The sequence below is a fragment of the Monodon monoceros genome, unplaced genomic scaffold, assembly GCF_005190385.1.
Source record: "Monodon monoceros isolate NGI ecotype Baffin Bay Population unplaced genomic scaffold, NGI_Narwhal_1 Super_Scaffold_16, whole genome shotgun sequence".
In the NCBI taxonomy this organism is placed as follows: domain Eukaryota; kingdom Metazoa; phylum Chordata; class Mammalia; order Artiodactyla; family Monodontidae; genus Monodon; species Monodon monoceros.
Genome location: NW_021703772.1, coordinates 59,370,588 through 59,391,082, shown reverse-complemented (window position 1 = coordinate 59,391,082; position 20,495 = coordinate 59,370,588). Strand labels below are relative to the sequence as shown.

The 20,495-nt window shown below is 39.9% G+C and overlaps 1 protein-coding gene across 2 annotated transcripts in view; it reads left to right on the top strand.

Annotated features, from left to right (window-relative positions):
- The window catches only part of MAP3K20 (mitogen-activated protein kinase kinase kinase 20), a 173,843-nt gene that overhangs the window by 110,788 nt on the left and 42,560 nt on the right, over positions 1–20,495 (top strand). Inside the window, exons 10-12 of one of the 2 annotated variants that reach the window (XM_029225329.1) lie at positions 3,888–3,994; positions 12,268–12,403; positions 16,154–16,826. In XM_029225329.1, the coding sequence (XP_029081162.1) occupies positions 3,888–3,994; positions 12,268–12,403; positions 16,154–16,537 (627 nt within the window). In that variant the 3' untranslated portion in view covers positions 16,538–16,826. Of the gene's footprint in view, positions 1–3,887; positions 3,995–12,267; positions 12,404–16,153; positions 16,827–20,495 lie in introns of those variants that run through there. The other variant, XM_029225330.1, reaches the window with a different exon arrangement.

The window sequence follows — 20,495 nt, the reverse complement described above, 5'->3', positions numbered from 1 at the left end:
ACCACTTATATGTCCGTTGTGGCCCAGTTGGTAATTTTTGTAGTATTTTTCTCTCTGATGCTCAAGTAGAAATTTCATCTGAAGTTATGTGTGCTGAATTAGATGAATGCAACTAGATCTCTGTAATTTTAATTATATTTCAGTATGCAAAGCAGGTTTTGAGTTTCTTAATCAGAAACTCTGTACTATGTTAATTAAAATTCTAAGAATATACATTTATGGTGTATTAATTAAACGATAGTGTAAACACCTACACAACAAGGACATTAGGTCCAGAGTTGATGCCATGAAGTTGGCATGTCTCTATTGAACATGTAGTAAGCTGACCCTTTTTTAGGGTCAGAGGAATCTTGTGTTCTAGCCCCGTGAAGTATGAAGAATGTTTGAGATCAATTTTTATTTCCTAAATTCGTGGCATTTTATTCTGATACAAATAATATATGCCCTCTATATTTGATTTGATTATGCATCCAGCTCACATTTCTAACTCTCTCATTGCTCTCTCCTCTAGACACACCTTACACACCTTCTTTGTTCCCTGAACATGTTCTTTTCCTTCTTTTCTTTTCTCCCCTGATTACTTCACCATCAAGCCTTCCCTGGTTATTCTGTTTACCCCTGTCCATACTAACTACTTCTTTTCCAAAACCATAATCTGAGCTACTGCCTCATCTTGTGCTGTTGCATTTTTTAAAATATCTTTTCTTCCTAAATGGATTACAGGCTCCATGAGGGAATAGAGCTAGCTTTTCTTTGTTTCCCTATAGCATCTTCCGTAAATTTAGTAAGTAGATGTACAATTTTTTGTTGACTCAAGTGGCCAGAGCAAGGTTTATTTCCTGAGAAGCACATTTTAGTTCTCTGGCTAGAAGTATATAGCAACTCAACCAGGAGTTGGTGCCAGTCCTATGCCCATAGATAGAGCAATAGTTGGTTAAAATATATTTTATTTCTTTTTTTTTCAGTCCTTAGGCTCTAGAGTATTAACACATAGATTAAAATATTCAGCTCACCTATAGAAATATATTCTTTTGCAATGAGGAGGTAGAAATGTATACAAGAGAAAGCTGCTATTAGGTAAATAAATGTTAGATCATTCCAGTGGCTTCCACCAGGTGTTCAAAAAAATTTTTTTGAAGAAAAGAAGGAAGTAAAGGTGGGTATTGGTTCAAGTTCTAAAATGATATTTCTAAAGGAGAAAAAAATAATAGTTAAAGCCCTGAGTTTGATAGGAAGTAATGTCTTACCGTCATGTGATAAAGCATTTTGAAGTGTTTAAGAGCATAGACCCTGGTTGTGTAACTTGCTTCCTGTGTGATACTGGGCAATTCATACTTTTCTGAGACTGATCTTCCTTATCTATAAAACAAAAATAACAAATAATGTATACAGATGCTTAATAAATTGTTCTGGTTGTGCCTTTTTAAGTAAGCAAAGCCTACATAATACATAAAAGGAACCTAAACCGCTTCGGAGGAAGATCCTAGACCAAACGCCGTATTCTGTAACCAGAATACTCATTAAATATTAACACAAAATTCTACATTGTTGCTACCTTCTAAATGTTCACTTTGATAATTTCCATCTGAGAGCATATTCTAACTATAAAATTAAGATTTTTTCAGGGATACTTGCCATCCAATTACAAAAAGTTTTACCTTAAGAATGATTAAGTGGGGCTTCCCTGGTGGTGCAGTGGTTGAGAGTCCGCCTGCCGATGCAGGGGACACGGGTTCGTTCCCTGGTCCAGGAGGATCCCACATGCCGTGGAGCGGCTGGGCCCGTGAGCCATGGCCGCTGAGCCTGCGCGTCCGGAGCCTGTGCTCCGCAACGGGAGAGGCCACAACGGTGAGATGCCCGCGTACCGCAAAAAAAAAAGAATGATTAAGTGTAGGGAACAATATTATTCTTTGAAAATTTGTCAGCTCCTCCTGCTGCTTTTCCATGAAAAATGAAAATCCTATATTTATTATATAATTAGTCCCTGTACAAACAATTAAAACATTTTTCCTTTTGCAACCTTGACACATGGTGGGAGAAATTAAAATGGGAACAAATTCAAAGAAGACAAACAGAATTTTTTCAAATTTCCTACTTAAGGCACTTTTCTCTTTGCTTATTACAAGGCTTAATGTACAATCAGTGACATTTAGCTACTTACGCCCTCTTTTAAAACACACACACCCACACATACACACACACACCCTTGAAAGAGAACAATAATGGGAGAACTCAGAATAAATATCCCAGTTTTATATTCCTAAGAAAAATTGCTTTTCTTAATGTAGGAAGCGCTCAAGTCCTGAGAGCAAGCCATCTCAACATTCTTCCTTCTTGTTTTTGTGCTCCTAAATTAAAATGCATGTTTTAATTGCTGCAACGGTAATTTGTTCAGAAATGGTATAATTATGAGGTGTGATGAAGAGAGAATGTACATCATCCTTTTATTTTTCTCCATTTTTGTTTAAACCTTTTGTCTCAATCTTGGCTAGAGTCTAAAGAGAGAGACTAGGGTAGTTTTTGCTAGCTAAAGAAATACATCTAACCACTCCTTTTTCAATTTCTAGTAAACAGTACCTGAGAGTTTCCCAGCATCAAAACTAATTTTGATGTGGAATAAACATTGAGAACAGTGAAGTTATGATGGCTTTAAAATTGGGGAATTTTTCTCTGAGCAACTGGTTTAGGAAATTTTATAAGTTCTGCTAGATTAATAAGTAGATTTCCCCCAACATTTTATTATAAAAATTTTCAAACATATGGAAAAGTTGAAAGAATTTTACAGTAAACACTGGTATACCCATTGCCCAAACTCTACTGTTAACTTTTACTATACTTGCTTTATCACAAAGATTTTTTTAAATAAATTTATTTATTTGTTTATTTTTGGCTGTGTTGGGTCTTCTTTTCTGCACGCGGGTTTTCTCTAGTTGCAGTGAGTGGGAGGCTGCTTGCGGTGTGCAGGCTTCTCATCGTGGTGGCTTCTCTTGTTGCAGAGCACGGGCTCTGAGCGTGTGGGCTTCAGTAGTTGTGGCTCATGGGCTGGAGCGCAGGCTCAGTAGTTGTGGCACACGGGCTTAGTTGCTCCGCGACATGTGGGATCTCCCCGGACCAGGGTTCGAACCCGTGTCTCCTGCATTGGCAGGTGGATTCTTAACCACTGCACCACCAGGGAAGCTTCTATCACATAGCTTTCTTTTTTTGGCTGCATTGGGTCTTCGTTGCTGCACGTGGGCTTTCTCTAGTTGCGGTGAGTGAGGGCTACTCTTCATTGCAATGCACGAGCTTCTCATTGTGGTGGCTTCTCTTGTTGCAGAGCACAGGCTCTAGGCGTGCGGGCTTCAGTAGTTGTGGCACGCAGGCTCAGTAGTTGTGGCTTGTGGGCTCTAGAGCACAGGCTCAGTAGTTGTGGCGCACAGGCTTAGTTGCTCCGTGGCATGTGGGATCTTCCCGGACCAGGGCTCGAACCCGTGTCCCCTGCACTGGCAGGAGGATTCTTAACCACTGCGCCACCAGGGAAGTCCTATCACATAGATTTTTAAAAGACTTAACTTTTTCCTTTTAGGAGTCCTTAATCATACCCAAAAGAGACAATTAGTTAGTACTTTCCTTACCTGCAAAAATACTATAATCATTCCAACCTTAGGCCACACAATAGAAAAATGACATCTGAGTCTATTATGAATAACTGGTTGAAAATAAGAAGTATGGTTCCCTAAACCTGAGCAGCCTGACAGTTGTAAAATAACTAAATCGGGACATTACATCATATTTTATTTTGTTTTATATAGTAATAAGGTGACTTGACCTTATTACTATACCTGTGGGTTTTCTCTTAAAGATCTACTTTCTTGCATCCCAACAAGTGATTATTTTTTCTCCTTCAGAAACGGCCGTCTTTCAAGCAAATCATTTCAATCCTGGAGTCCATGTCGCACGACACGAACCTTCCTGACCAGTGTAACTCATTCCTGCACAATAAGGCAGAGTGGAGGTAGGTGCCTCGCATCCGAGTCACATCATCTGACTTTAAGGGATCATGAGTGGCTTCAGCCAGGAACGGAACCTGGAAACTTGATGACAGTCCTGATTCCTTAGAAATTGGGGCTTTTTTGTGTGTTTTTGTGTTAGAAAATTTTGGAGATCGAATAAGCCCTCCCTCTCATATGTAAGCAAAGAGTGTTCCTCTAAGTGATAAGAGTGTTGCTTTATCATATGTCTAAGTATTTAGAAAGCATATTAAAACAGTATCTTCTGAGATAAAAGACGGTTACCTGACATTCCTCTGTATGCACTCTGTGTTAGGAAACTTTGGCCTCTGTCCAGTGAGAAATAAAAACACTGTCTGCTTGGAAATATGCAGAGCACTGTATCTGTTGATGGAAGAGTTAAGGAGGCTGTAAAAACACTTAAAAGAAATCTTTTGATGTTATAAATCCTATTAAATTTTTTCAGGTGTAAACAAACTTAGTAATGAGAGAATTGTATTGTGTGAGTGGAAGAAGTAAGCCCGAGATGAGACATTGGAGCCGGGTCACATGATGCACGAATATAAATAGCATGTTTGGAAGCTGACATAATTCCCCCCTGACTCAGCAAGAGATTTAAGTAACTCATCTCTGCTCCTGTTAGCTATGGCAGTAACGTGACGCCTGGCGCCACCTGCCGATACCAAATGAATACTGCAGGCACTTAAAAAACGACAATCGTTTACTCCTGGGATGACACATTTCTTTGGGCTTTCTGTTTGGTGTTTTACAATAAACTTCTTTATTTTTTATTCTTTGGGAATCTCTAGGACCAGTGAGTTAAAATGAATTTTTACTTAGTGATACAAAAGTAATACTGTTTGCTGGAGTCTAGGTGTGTATGAGGGACTTTGTTCTGGGCTGAAATAATTAACAAAACAAAACATGTAAGTAATATTTGTTTCCTACAGTAAGAGATCAGCACAAGTCTAATCAGATCACTCCCCTTTTAAATCAGTATAAGGGGCTCCCATTACTCTAGGACAAAGGCCAAAATACTTAAGATTCATGACACCCTCTGTGCTCTTGCCTCAGCAACCTCATCTTAAGAGCATCATTCTACCCCTTAATTTTTGACGTTGGTCCCTCAACACATGCATATTTCTCCCTCATACCTTGCAAATGCAGTATCTTCTGTATAAAATTCATCCCATTTCAGCGACACACCAGCCCTGATGCCCAAACCCAACTTAGCTCCTACTACTACTGCTTCAAATAGTAGCTGAAAAAAACTCCTTTAAGGAGGTGTTTCCTGACCCCAGACCAGCTGAGGTTCCACTTTATGTGCCCTGAGAGAATCTCCTTCATAGCTTCTACTGCAGTTGAAATTAATAAGTAGTTCTGCAATCTGTTGTTTAATAATGTGTGTCTCGCTGGCTAAAATGTAAGAGAGTCGGATCACCTCTTTTGTTCCTTGCTGTAACTGGAGCCTCTAGAACGTATCTTGAATACCGACGGCAGTTGCTCAACAGATATTTGGAGAAGGAAATACCACGGTGGTAATAATATTAAAAGACATCACAATATTACACAAAAGAATAGAAATATGTAAGTTAATTTGTTTGCTTAGACAAATGTGCTTCTTACATTCATTCATTCAGATATTCATTAAATCTCTGCTGGGGAAAGGTGTCCTTTAGTATTGGGCTCTGGCGATGAGCAGAACAGCCCCAGTGCACATGGAGTGTCAGTACTGGATTACTAAACACAAATATACGAATAACTTTCATTACCATTTTGATAAGTATTATGACAGAACATTACTGGACGTCTGAGTGTATATAACCGTGAAATCTAATCTAGTCTGAGGGTTTAATAAGGGGATCCTCTGAGGAACTGCTGTTTGATCTGTTGGCCAAAGGATTAGTAGGATTTTAATACTACTATTAATACCCATGAGATAGGGAGTCTTTGAAGTATGTCAACAAAATCAGAAAATAGGGGGAAAGTTGGTAAGTTTTCTATATAAAAATGTAAAACCTCCATAAGACCAAAAGCAATACCCACCATCAATAAATTTATAAGACAAATGCCATAGTGTTACAACTTTTTTCCTATATAATAGATCATCTGTTCTAAAAGTTTCTAGTCTCAGGACTCCATTACACTCTGAAAAATTATTGAGGACTCCAAAGCGCTTTTGTTTAAATGAGTTACATCTGTCAGTATTTACCACATTCAAAATTAGAACTGAGAAAAAAATTTAAATATGTAGTTATTGATTCATTTAAAAGACAGTAATAAATCCTGCTTCTGCATTCAGCCTATGGTACTATCCCATGTCATGAAACCTGTGGAAAAGTCTGTACACTTATGAGAGAATGAGAGTAGAAAAGGTAAATCATGTCTTAATGTTATACTGAAAACCAATTTAACCTTTGAAAAGCTCTCATGAGTCCCCAGATCACACTCTAAAACCACCACTTCTGTCTTTAAAATAACATTTTAACTAAAATATCATATTAAAGGGCCTGAAATGGCATTTCACAAAAAAAGAAGTCAAATGACCAATAAACATGTCAAAAGTATTCAACCTCATTTAGCAATCAAATCAAAGGGAACATAATTTATTCATCAGATTGGCAAAAATTTATATCATGAAAATATCCAGTGTTATAAACTTCCTCATACTTCGCTGGTGGGAAAATACTACCTTTTGGAGGACAGTTTGGCTATATAGATCAGACACCTCTCCCACTGCCATTTCATTCCTAAGAAAATAAACGGGAAGGTTGTGCAAGAATGTATGGACATTTGTTTATCACATCCTTTAGAATGATAAAACTGGAAATGAGCTTAAAGTGAAATAAAAGATTGATTTGGTTTTTTTGTGGCTTTTATGATTTAGAAAATTATGATATCCCCACACACAAAATAGTGTGGAGCCTTTCGTGATATTACAGATCTGATAAACGATTCAAAAATGGATGCTACGGTCCAGTACGTTCAGAATGATTCCATTTATCCTAAAATAAACACATATTTATGTATACATGTATGTGCACATAGAGAGAAGTATAAAAAGGTCAATGTTACATATCATTGGGTAATGAGATTATGGGAAAGTGTTTTCTATGTGTATATCTTTATTTTGTATAATAAACCTGGATTAGTTGAATAACAAATTTATTTTTTTTAATTCTTCAAGCTAAAAAGATGAGAGAAATAAAATTGGTAATACATTAATGTATTTTAGTAAAAGGCAAACAGTTGCCTAGGGGGCTTCCTCGTTGGCTGTCTTTCAGGAATTCGTTAATCCTGAGAGCTGGAGAAAGAATACATATCTTTACCTGAAGCACTAAACCACAGTTTGAGCGGCAGCAGAGCTGTTTTAATTGAACTTGGTAATTGGTTAAAAACGTGGGGAATAATAATCATATTAATTAGAGTAACAATAACGAACACAGCTGTCATTTATCAATTCTTAACCAGATGCTTGTAGTTTATTTGGATTATCTTTTTTAATCCACATAGCAACCCTAGCGTGTACATCACAGGTGCAAGAACCGAGACCTGGACAGGTTGGACAACCTGCTCAAGATTATACCATGTGAAACAGAACCAGCGCTGGCACCCAGGTGTTCTGATCCCACGGGCCTGCTGTGGCACACACGCTGTGCGGTGCTGTCCCTGAATTTGTGGCCAGTGTCATGCCCTCCACTGGATTCCCTTTTAGCAAAGAGAAGCATCACAGGGGCATGATGGTTTTTTTGTTTTTGTTTTTGTTTTGCGGTACGCCGGCTTCTCACTGTTGTGGCCTCTCCCGTTGCGGAGCACAGGCTCCGGACGCACAGGCTCAGCGGCCATGCTCACGGGCCCAGCCGCTCCGCGGCATGTGGGATCTTCCCGGACCGGGGCGCGAACCCGTGTCCCCTGCATTGGCAGGCGGACTCTCAATCACTGCGCCACCAGGGAAGCCCAAGGGCATGATGGTTTTAAGTGATGATTAGGGCAAAACAACTATCCCACTCAACGTGCCGAGTGTCCAAAAGAAGGAAATGTTTTGTCAGGTCATCTGGATATTTCAAAGGACAGCACATTCAGACCACTCCTCTCTTTCCCCTGACTTTTATCTGGTGTCTGAAACCATGCGTCTAGGGTCCAAAGTGTGTGTAGGAAGTTAACAAGTATCAGTGAAGTCGGACTCCCGTCCTGCTCTGGTGTTTCTGACAAATGCTTGTTTGCTGGTGGCGCTTCCTCTACACATAAACCAGATGGAACATCTAGTCTTAGAAACTTAAATGATTATTCTGAAAATTCTTTTTAAAACTAGGTTATTAAAAACCACATGAACTATGTCCTTTCCTTTTACCTAATAGGTGATAGGCAAGAAATCTAGTGTCAGACCTTTCCTTGTTCATCACATCTTCACCTTGTTTCTCCTCCTATTGACTTATTAGCAATAGTGGCCACGAGCATTAAGAACAGAAAATGTGTCACCCTCTTGGTCGTGTTTTCAATTCTCGTTGCCCTTTGTGATTGTCTGCAGCCCTGTGGTCACCTGCACTGAGTGAGCCTCATGTCGCTGTGATAGTGCATTCAGGGTCTCTGTCTCTTGGTAAGACATTCTGCTGGTTGCATTCTTCCTTGGTGATCAAAATATTCTTACTCTGGCACGCCTTCTTAAACACAAAACACAGAGGGCTTCCCTGGTGGCGCAGTGGTTGAGAGTTCGCCTGCCGATGCAGGGGACACGGGTTCGTGCCCCGGTCCAGGAAGATCCCACATGCCGCGGAGCGGCTGAGCCCGTGAGCCATGGCTGTTGAGCCTGCGCGCCTGGAGCCTATGCTCCACAACGGGAGAGGCCACAGCAGTGAGAGGCCCGCGTACCGCAAAAAAAAACAAAAAACAAAAAAAACACAGAGATTTAAAAAACTAATCTTTGCAATTTGGATTTTAGCACAAATCATTTAATATATAACACTAAATGTAATATATATATTATCTATTTCTCATGTAATATATATATAACTGTTTTTATGAATTAATCTTTTATTTCAAAGTAAGTTTCTGTCTAGTAAAAGAAGATAATTATAGTTCATTGCCTGTTTTTGACATAGGGAAAATTTTCATCAACTTAAAACATATTAAACTATATTTTTAGAACAGGAGGGTTATATAAGGGCATCAGCCAACGCATTTGATGCGAAACAGTGCATCAAGAAAAACAGAGGGAACAGCCAGGGGAGCAACTGTCTTTGTGTTGCCATCTAGGTTTGGGTTACATCTCTTGTGGCGTAGGACCTGGACCACTGCTGTCAATATCCCGGGGCGTCTGGGAAAGCCTCGTTGGGGAGCATATTTACTCAGTCAGTTTTTGTTTTTCTGCGACAGCTCTCAGCTTACTTAGCTTTACTTAACTCTTGATGTATTTTCCAGAAGGGCTTAAAATCAGAGTGGGCTCCCAGAGCTGGAACTTGAGATGAATCCTTGGCTTAAATTACAAGTGAAATTGCATGCGTTGGCCATTTACCCTGATCAAAAAGAACACCAGTGAGCTCAGTCTCCCTGGCAAAAGAGTTGGGACTGGGCTTGGTGGAAGCACCACGTGGCAGCAGCCCCTGCCATATCCCACTGAGTGTGCCCAGGCCCCTGCCGTATCCCACTGAGTGTGCCCAACTCTGCTGCCTCCTTTTCTCACCCTCTCATTTATTGAAGATGGCTCATTCTTTCCTTTTTGTTACAAAAGTTTTAACCTAAGGTTTTCTACACTGTGTTTTTTTCCTTAGTCCTCCATTTGAAAAATAAAAACACTTATTTATAAATGGGCATAATACTTTGTCTGAAATATCAGGGATAAAATTTGGATTTTATGATACAGTCATCATTTTGAAAGATGGCTGATTTACTGCTTTTCCTTAGGGACTCTAGTGTGACTTGACTTACCTGGCTTTATCATTTTCAGATGGCACCAATAAAAGGGACGGGGTTGACAGCAGAGGCTTTTCCACTTACTTTCCTGCCTCCCTTGCTCTGAGGTACTTTGCAGACAGCCAGGGAAGTAAAACGAGGAGCCCAAGTCCAGAAACACCTCAGTAGCTGTTCTCGGAGTTGGGTTTTGCCAATTAATACCCAGAACCTTTTTGTTTTCCTTTATCTGCTCCTCATCTACAAGGGCATTGGGATAAGCTGTCCACTTATTCTGATTTTCCCTGGACATAAAAAAGCAGACTTTGGCTACATACAGTCATCAACTTAGATGTGGGGGCATCTACCTTCTGTAGTCAAAGTCCCAACCAGGATCGCACAGTCGGACGTGTAGGTGTGTCCCAGGGGCACATGGGAGCAGCTGTTGGCTCAGCGGCTAATCTCCAACTGGCTTTTCTTTCCAGTCCCTTCCTTGTTCTGCGTCCTTCCCTCTGCGCCTTCGCTAACCCTTCCTTCCACCCTTCGCTCTGCTTCCTCTCCTCCTTTCTCTCTTCTTCCCTCCCTCCCTCTCGGTCTCTCCTTCTTTCTCTCAGTCTCTCATTACCGTTGCTTTTCTCACAGGCTCTTCAGAAACTGAAGGGGAAGAACTTCCAACTCTCAGAGCATAAATTTAGACTTAAACATGCTGACAGCCCTGAAGGAGAAAAAAACCTGCCCTGAGCCATCTTACCAATTTCAGTTTCTATAAAGCACAGGTCTCTGTAACTGGACATATTGTTCCAGGTGGTGAGGTTGGTCAGCCCATAGAGACTAAGGAGGGAACTAACTTGCTTTTAAAATTATTAGAGTTAAAAGGAACCTTAGAGTTCATCTGGCCCAGGATTCCCACACTTGCCTGATTGTCAAAAAACGACCTGGCTCTTCTTTCAGATAATGGAGATTCCTAAGCCTGCCCAGCCCTACTGAATCCTGAGGTCTGAGGAAGGGTCCTAGGAATCTATGTTTTGTTGTATGTTTTGCCCAGGTAATTATTAGGATCAGGCAACTTGTGGAGCCCTGATAGAAGATAACTACCACCCCATACAACTGAGGAGACTGAGTCAAGTTAATCAGTCAGTTACTTGAGCTACTCAGCAAATAGGCTAAGGTGAACTTACTAGTGGTATGACAGTGACCATATAACTGGAGTGTCATTTTCCCATCTCTCTCTTTGTGAGATTAGTACCTGTTTCTTGGGGCTGTAATGAGAATAAGATGAGATAATATATAATAGAGCCAGATGACCGTAAGCATTTTTTTTTTTTGGCTGCACCGTGCGGCTTGTGGGATCTTAGTTCCCCAACCAGGGATCAAACCTGGGTCCACGGCAGTGAAAGCCCAAGTCTTTTTTCTTTTATAAATTTATTCTTACTTATTTATTTATTTTTGGCTGCGTTGGGTCTTTGTTGCTGCACGCGGGCTTTCTCTGGTTGCGGCGAGCGGGGGCTACTCTTGGTTGCGGTGCGCGGGCTTCTCGTTGCAGTGGCTTCTCTTGTTGCGGAGCACAGGCTGTAGGCGTGCGGGCTTCAGTAGTTGTGGCTCATGGGCTCTAGAGCGCAGGCTCAGTAATTGTGGCTCACAGGCTTAGTTGCTCCACGGCATGTGGGATCTTCCCAGACCAGGGCTCGAACCCGTGTCCCCTGCATTGGCAGGTGGATTCTTTTATTTATTTATTTATTTATTTATTTATTTATTTATGGCTGTGTCGGGTCTTCGTTTCTGTGCGAGGGCTTTCTCTAGTTGCAGCGAGCGGGGGCCACTCTTCATTGCGGTGCGTGGACCTCTCACTATCGCGGCCTCTTTTGTCGCGGAGCACAAGCTCAAGACGCGCAGGCTCAGTAGTTGTGGCGCACAGGCTTAGTTGCTCCGCGGCATGTGGGATCTTCCCAGACCGGGGCACGAACCCGTGTCCCCTGCATTGGCAGGCAGATTCTCAACCACTACGCCACCAGGGAAGCCCGGCAGGTGGATTCTTAACCACTGCGCCACCAGGGAAGTCCCAAAAGCCCAAGTCTTAACCACTGGACTGCCAGGGAACTCCTTACCATAAGCATTTATTAAATGGCTAAACCAAGACACCAGCTCCATAGGTCAGGCCCCACCCAGTGGTTCTTCACTGCTTTGAGAAAGTATTCTGAGCTTATGTTTCCAAGCTAGAAACTACCTGTTGATTTTGAAGGATATGAAAGATCTCCTCTCCTCTGCTCATTTACTGTTTGGTTTCAAAGCACAGGTTTAGCCTTTTCCTTTGGTTAAGCATTGTGATGGGCCCCTCAGCATGTAACACCGCTTCAGCAAAGTTGCGACTTAAACCGGTTATATCCCTGTGCAGGTGTGAAATTGAAGCAACTCTTGAGAGGCTGAAGAAACTAGAACGTGACCTCAGCTTTAAAGAGCAGGAGCTCAAAGAACGAGAAAGACGGCTAAAGATGTGGGAGCAAAAGCTGACGGAACAGTCCAACACCCCGGTGAGTGTTCCCTGCAGGGTTCACGGATCCCGTACTTAGGAGGCTGGCTGAGCATGGCAGCATGGCACCCCTCCCCCCTCCCCTGCTGCCTCCTCACTTCCTGCCTCGTGCCTCTACATTAAAGGATCCACATTTACACTCCCGTAGCGCTCCTATCTCTTTTCAATTAACAAAATGCCAGAAATTTAGAAGGAAAGCTTAGCCTATTTCTGGCTCTTTCTCCGAGAACTGTTATTCTGTCAGTGTGTTTGTGTATTAGAATTACAAAAATAAAATTCAGTGTATTTTCACACCATCTGCTAGAGCCCCAGAGCCTGTGCCTCAAGGCTGATTAACTCTTTAGAGTCCGTCGGTAATTAATAAATGTTATACCAAGGCAGCTAGCTGTCTGAGAAAGTCGTTGATGTGTCAGAACTTAACCGAGCTTTCCTTCTAAAAGAGAGCTAACTTAATGACCTACAAATGACGAGAATTAATATTCCTTGGGTCACGATCATGGGCAGCAAAAGATTGGAAAAAGACTTCTCTCAGGACAAGCGTCCAGTATTTACTCCACCAAAAAATATACTGGTTTTTTTTCCAAGTCCTGTATTTGGACTAAGATAAAAATTCTTTGTAAGGATTTTGCTATTTATATACTTACCATGAGCTTATATGTTAACATGATATATTAAAATCTAGTCAAATTTCAGCATTCTTCCCTATTTTAAATAATTTATTATTTTAGGAATTAAGTATAAATTTATCATTGGCTTTTCCAGGGTTTTTAATGGGCAATATATGTCCACTTTAAGATCACAAGTAATAATAAGATTAAAAGTACACTTGTTATGTACTTTAAATTCATTTTTGATAGTTGCTATGGCGATTATACCAAAAAAAATTCTTAAATGCCCTTCACTTTGTGATCTTCAAAAAACTTTCCTGGGCTTCCCTGGTGGCGCAGTGGTTGAGAGTCCACCTGCCGATGCAGGGGACATGGGTTCCTGCCCCGGTCCGGGAGGATCCCACATGCCGCGGAGCGGCTGGGCCCGTGAGCCATGGCCGCTGAGCCTGCGCGTCCGGAGCCTGTGCTCCGCAAAGGGAGAGGCCACAACAGTGAGAGGCCCGCGTACGCAAAAAAAAAAAACTTTCCTATTTTTAAAAGTCTTAATCTCCATTTAGCAGCCAATGCCCAACTGCAAAATATTTTCCAGTGTCTAAAGAATAAAATAGTTTGCCTCCTTTTCCAATTTATGTGGAGAAATAACCTGATTTCCAAAAAAGGAAAATACAGTGAAGTTAAATGTTTATTATCCGATTTAACTTTTTCAAAAATGACTTTGGTTATCCAGGGAATCCCAAAGTAAGAACTGAATTGCTATGCATAAGACTGTCATGGGACATTAAAACAGTACCACATCTTATAAGTTCAGTGAATTTTAACTTGGCTCTCAAGGAGTTAAGGAAAGTTTCCTGTTCTGGTTGAATTGGTACCAAGAGGCAGACTCAGAAAGCATTACCTTAAGGTTCTTCAAGGGAACACTGCTTCTCCCAGAGCTGATGAGAGGCAAAAATATGACCATCTTCTGAAGTCTGAGGGTTGTGGGGATTTTTTAAGTACATTGAAATCTTAAGCTATAAAGCACTGCATGGCTTGACTCTTTCTAAATGTAGCATTTTAAGAAAAAACTTTAAAGGACCCATTAAAGTATGCTTTAGAACCTTTCTTTAGATTACTGGCATTAGTTTTGCTAAGAAATTATGGGCTGCCTTGCACACATTATTGCTATTAGTAACGCAGTTGTATAATAAATGATGAAAAACTCTGAGTGCACAGTAGGTTGTATGCTTGCGTTTTAAATGCAGAAAACTCTCTGTAAAGGAACTGCTCTGAAGGCTACCATCTAACAATGGACAGCATGCAGCATGATCTCAATGAGATTTTCTTCCTTTTTTTTACTTATGAAGGCTAAGTTTTCTTTCTGTACAGAACTTGCTTTTAATGTCTCTTCTTCATAGAGCTGGTATTTCTGAAGGAAAGGTTTGTGCTCAGGTATTTTATAAGTAGATATTTTCTTTTATCCTCACATCAGTTTCTAGTTGACTTTAAATGAGGTTTTTGAGAGACTGATAGAATAAACCTTTTTTAAAAGGAAGCGACTGGAGGTTGAGGTTTTCTCTGTAGCCTCATCTTAATTATAAAAGTTTAATATTTAAGTAACGTCATAAAAAATTGTATTACTGCATTTATTTCAAGGAAGGACACTGCTTTCTTTCCTGAAATTAAAACATTAGTTAAAGATATTTGGGAAGGTGAATTTTCCACACACAAATATGAACAATGTTTATTTTTAATGATTGTTGTAGCTTGATGTAGAAATTTTACTTCTTTTAAAAATAATAGCTTATTTGAGAGGCACTTGTTGAGATCTTAACATAATGTGAGGAAAGACCTATGAAATAATAAAATAGATAAGCAGCAAAGAGATCCTGAGAGTATCTAACAATTGAAAACAAATTTGAGAGGCTGAGAAATTTGACTGCAAGGAAAGTAATAGCCCGTTTCCGGTGTTAAAGGATCTAAAACAATTTCTTTCTTCCATGTAACTTCTGCTTTTTAGTTGAATTATATGAAGTTCTGATTGAACTAATAACTGTAGAGGTCTTTTCCTAATGGAGTTAAGATAGATTTTTTTTAAAAAAACTTGATTCCAACTTTAATTTAAAAATTAGGAAATTGGTCCTAAAACGTACCTTTACATGCAGAATATGAAGGTCATCCCAGAATTATATTACTTTTTACCCTTATTTAAACAGCATCAAAATATAAGCCTTAATTTGCTTCTTTCTCAAAGGAAGAGGCAGTAACACTTTGAGATCCTAAGTTTTACCCCTGAAATGAACAACATTTATGGAAATAGGTTGGCTGTTTAAAATAATTATGTAAGATTGAAAATAAATGTCTGTATCCGCTCTGAGAAGAATTCCTAGAAAAAAATTCTGCTAAAAGAAGGAAACTTGTAGAGAATAGAGACAAAGGTAACAATCTAAATTAATACTAGTTTCCTTTCCTCCCAATTTTCACATGTATTTACATACTTGTTTATAACTTAAATGTTAGAGACAATCTAGAATTTGTTTACAAGTGAATTATTTCATAAATTGGATAACAAGTATTATATCTGGCTGTAATAAATAATAAAGGGAGACAAGTGAATTCTAGACTGTTTATTAGTTTATAGATACTTAATCTAGCTAAAAAGGTAGCTAATGACCCAAATCTCCCAATTGACTGCTAAACTGTTTTTATGCTTCCTCTAAGCTTTTCTTCTTTGGTCCAAGGTTTCTTGTTTATTTTTTTTAACTCGAGATTTAATCTCTACTTAATTTCTCTTTTAATATAATAGTTAACTAAATGTTTCCATATGAAAGTCAAATTGGGAAAAATGGAGAGAAATTCTAAAAACTACTTTGTTTTAAGGAAAATGAGGGCTTAAAACTTACAACTTCCTTCCTATTTGAAATTTGGCTTGCCGTGGTGCTTTGCAAACCTTTGGTTGTGATTTACTCTGTCATTTATAAATTATGGTAAACACGCTGGAGCCAAACCTGCCGTTAAATAAATTCTCAAATAATCCCTTACATTCATTTATTTCACTAATCATTTACCTTCTGTGCAGCACCCACTAATTTTGTGGTATCTGTTTCCTTGATATAAATTGGTCCTAATTTCTCTTTTTACTTCTGTCCTTTCTTCCCTCATGATAGCTTCTCTTGCCTCTTGCTGCAAGAATGTCTGAGGAGTCTTACTTTGAATCTAAGACAGAGGAGTCAAACAGTGCAGAGATGTCATGTCAGATCACAGCAACAAGTAACGGGGAGGGCCATGGCATGAACCAAAGTCTGCAGGCCATGATGCTGATGGGCTTTGGGGATATCTTCTCAATGAACAAAGCAGGAGCTGTGATGCATTCTGGGATGCAGATAAACCTGCAAGCCAAGCAGAATTCTTCCAAAACTACATCTAAGAGAAGGGGGAAGAAGGTCAACATGGCCCTGGGGTTCAGTGATTTTGACTTGTCGGAAGGTGATGATGACGGTGATGATGACGGTGATGAGGAAGATAATGACATGGATAACAATAGTGAATGAAAGCAGAGAGCACAGTATTAAAATTGAAAATGTCCGGGAAAACAAAAGAAACTTGTTATCTCAGTCTGTACAAAAACCAGTAAGGAGGTAGAAAACCAAGCACTGCATTTTTAGGCCAATCACATTTATATGACAGTCATTTCTTTATGATTTTACTTTTGATTTGTCTTTGCTTACAGAAAAGGGGGGAGGGGATTAAGCCAAAAAGGTCTATTCAATGAATCAGCAAATGTGGTGCCTGATTATAGAAACTTGTGATTCTATATGTAATATAGCATTTTTTAACTAATGACATTCTGGCTTTTAAAAAATGAATACATTATAGTTTGATTTGATTTGATTTATTCAGTTGCTTTAAAAAGCTTACATTTTGAACAAGCACTCTTAACTCCTAATTCTTCTTTGACACTTGATTTTCTTGTAATATACTATGGTTTGTTTCCCTTATGGCAATACACCATACTGTCAGAAATAATTGATAGTGACTACAAAATCTAACAATAAAAAAATTGAAATGAAAGGAGGTTCTAACGAATACTTCTCCAGAAATACCTGAGTGCTGAGGGGTTTTAATACTTAATAGCACAACTACTGAAAGTAAAACCCAAGAGATGTTTTCAGTAGTACGTTTGCAGGAGAAATACTCTAACTTGAAACCAAACAGCAGTGTTGTGGCACTTCCGTACCAGTGCTCGCCCCAGAAGCTTCTTAACAGCACACGGTCATCTAAGGCTTAGCTTATACTTTATACAAAGAGAAAGAGAGGGTAAGGGATCACACTTCCAGGCAGTGTGAGTGTTAATATGGGGGCAGGAGTGTATGCGTGTGTGTTTGTTTTCCAGAGGGGCATGAGAATCCTGGATTCTAAATACATGTAGAGATATTTTAAAGACGGAACTAAATATTATAGAAAGAATAGCAAAGATAAGCTGTCCTTACTTAGGCAAAAGTGCAGAATGAAGGGTCCTTTTTATAGCAGATCTAGCCTTCCAGGTTTCTTTTTTTTAACCCTGACTCAGCCATGCTGGTGTTAAAGAGAAGTAAGTGTAGGTGCTGCTCTGAAAACCTAGCTAGCCAGAGAGATATTCTCAGAATGTTATCACAGAATTGTCAAAGCTTGTTTAAACTATAAAACACTTTATTAAAAAACTACAAAACATTTGTAGTTATGTACATACAGAAAGGCAAAAGAACAAAGAAAGATTTTTTTTCAGTCTAAATTTGAAAGCAGTGCCGTTCATTTGACTATTAAACCAAAGTACTTTGGGTGGTTCTTTTTATGGAAGATTTTTTTTTTTTTTTTTTTTGGCTGCATTGGGTCTTCGTTGCTGCGCGCGGGCTTTCTCTAGTTGCGGCAAGCGGGGGCTACTCTTCGTTGCGGTGTGCAGGCTTCTCATTGCAGTGGCTTCTCTCATTGTGGAGCACGGGCTCTAGGCACACGGGTTTCAGTAGCTGTGGCACGCGGGCTCAGTAGTTGTGGCACACGGGCTTAGTTGCTCTGCGGCATGTGGGATCTTTCCAGACCAGGACTCGAACCTGTGTCCCCTGCATTAGCAGGTGGATTCTTAACCACTGCGCCACCAGGGAAGCCCATAGAAGATTTAAGAAAGGATATCATCATAGATATTGTCTAATATTATTTCCAAGTATATTTGATCATAAAAAGCCTCCTTGAATTTGAAGCATGACATGCTTCCAATCCCCATTAAGGGTGGAAAATACCACAAAATGATCAGTACTCTGTGCCAGCTTTATTTAGAGAAAAATTACTAATAAAATGTTCTGGGTGTGAAATGTAGAGACCAGTCTGTATAGAATAGTGATAAATAGAAGGATCTGGAGTCAGATCGTGATTCAAAATCGCTGTGCAATCTTGGGCAAATTATTTAACTTGTACGTCTGCTCACCTTTAACTTGAGAATGGTAATAGTACTTACCTAAAGGATTGTTGTGAGGATTAAATAAAATGATACATGTAAAGCATTTAACACAGTACCAGGCCAATGGTAAGTGGTCAGTTAATGTTAGCTACTGTTAACTATGCCAGTGAAAAGACACTGAAAAATAAGTGGTTTCTGTAACCTGGAAAACGAAACTATCAATTTCAAGTGGTATTTGTTGAGTAGGATGAGATGAAAGTTAAAGTGAATAGCTTTCAGGAAAGATAGAGAACATCTTTAGAACGTAAGCTGCACGAGCCAATCTACTCTGTCGCCCTTTGAAGACCATGCACATGGCAAGGTTTAGCTAGTCTGAGGTGTTTGCAGGCCTTGCTACCACCCACAGACCAGGCAAACACAGAAAGAAGAGGTAAACGTTTCCCCTAGAAGATGGGTTCCCCACATACCCAATCTGATACGCTTCCTATGTCTATGCAAACATAGACACAGATACACACACACCACAGTATATTGCTGGTGACAAACAGGTGCAAACATAAATAGGCATCCTATCTGCACTCAGACATGGAGGAGTCCTCCTTGATTCAAGACGAGCCACTCAAGCAGAAGATCTTGGAGTGGAGCAGAGGGGATGGTTTTCAGCTCTTGACTTCCCAGCATGCCCTGGGGCTCTGTGCCATGTAACCTGAAGGAGAGCCAGAGACCAGGTAGTTCACAGCCTGTCATTGCACATCTTCCCAGGCCAAGGTAAAGTCATCCATCCCACCAGTATTCATTGAGCCCCTCCTTTGCGCCCGGTACCGTTCTAGGGAACAGCTAGATGAAAATCTGCACTTGTGGAGCTTACAGGCTAGCAAGCGGAGATGGACAACAAACAGAACAAATGCATCATGTAGTAAACATTTGATAAGTGCACGCTGGGAAACGAAGCAGGGAAGGATGAGGCCCATAGGGGAGTGTTGTGGACTTTAAAGTGTGGTCAGGAAAGGCCTTACCCATAATGGAATCTCTGTGGGCTGATTTTGGGATCTGTGCACCTTATGTAAGAGTGTAAACCTTAAAAAAAAAAAAAAGAGTGTAAACCTTGTCTCTCATTTGAGAATAACCGGAAATAAATTTAGAACGTATGAAATGAATGGGATGGACATTTTAAAAAATTTACATTAAATAAAAATGTATAATAATAATTAGATCTATTAGGATTATACATAAGGTTTTGGTGCATTAATAAAAGCAGCCAAATAAGGCCAAAAGAGAAAGGTAATAACCCAGACCTAGGTTTACCATCATTCAGGTAATATTTCTCTAATCTCTCGACTGCTGCCATTTTCCTCACAGAAATTCCAGAGATGGTCATAGCTCAATACTCTGCCATCAAGAAACTGCAGAGATTTTGGACGCAGCAGAATTGATAACCTCAGTGACACGCTTGCAATGTTCTAACCTAAAATTGGGCTATAGGTAATTACTATAGGGCACTGGCTATTATACTTTCTGTTCCAAGTCAGTGTCTTTCTAGGGTTTTGAACATCCCTGAAATCTGCATCATATAAACAGAATCCTTAAGTGGTTTCACTTGATCTATGAAGATGATTTAGAAGACTTTAGACTCTATTATTAGCCTTATTAAATTTAAAAAGAAATATTTATCAGCCATAGGCAGAATTTCTAATGAAGATGTTAATTATACAGCTTTTAATTCACTTTTCAGATCAGTTTTGTTGTTGTTGTTTTTGTTTTTTAACGTCTTTATTGGAGTATAATTGCTTTACAATGGTGTGTTAGTTTCTGCTGTATAACAAAGTGAATCACTATACATATACATATATCCCCATATCCCCTCCCTCTTGCATCTGTCTCCCTCCCACCCTCCCTATCCCACCCCTCTAGGTGGTCACAAAGCACCGAGCTGTTCTCCCTGTGCTATGCGGCTGCTTCCCACTAGCTATCTATTTTACATTGGGTAGTGTATATATGTCCATGCCACTCTCTCACTTTGTTCCAGCTTATCCTTCCCCCTCCCTGTGTCCTCAAGTCCGTTCTCTACGTCTGCGTCT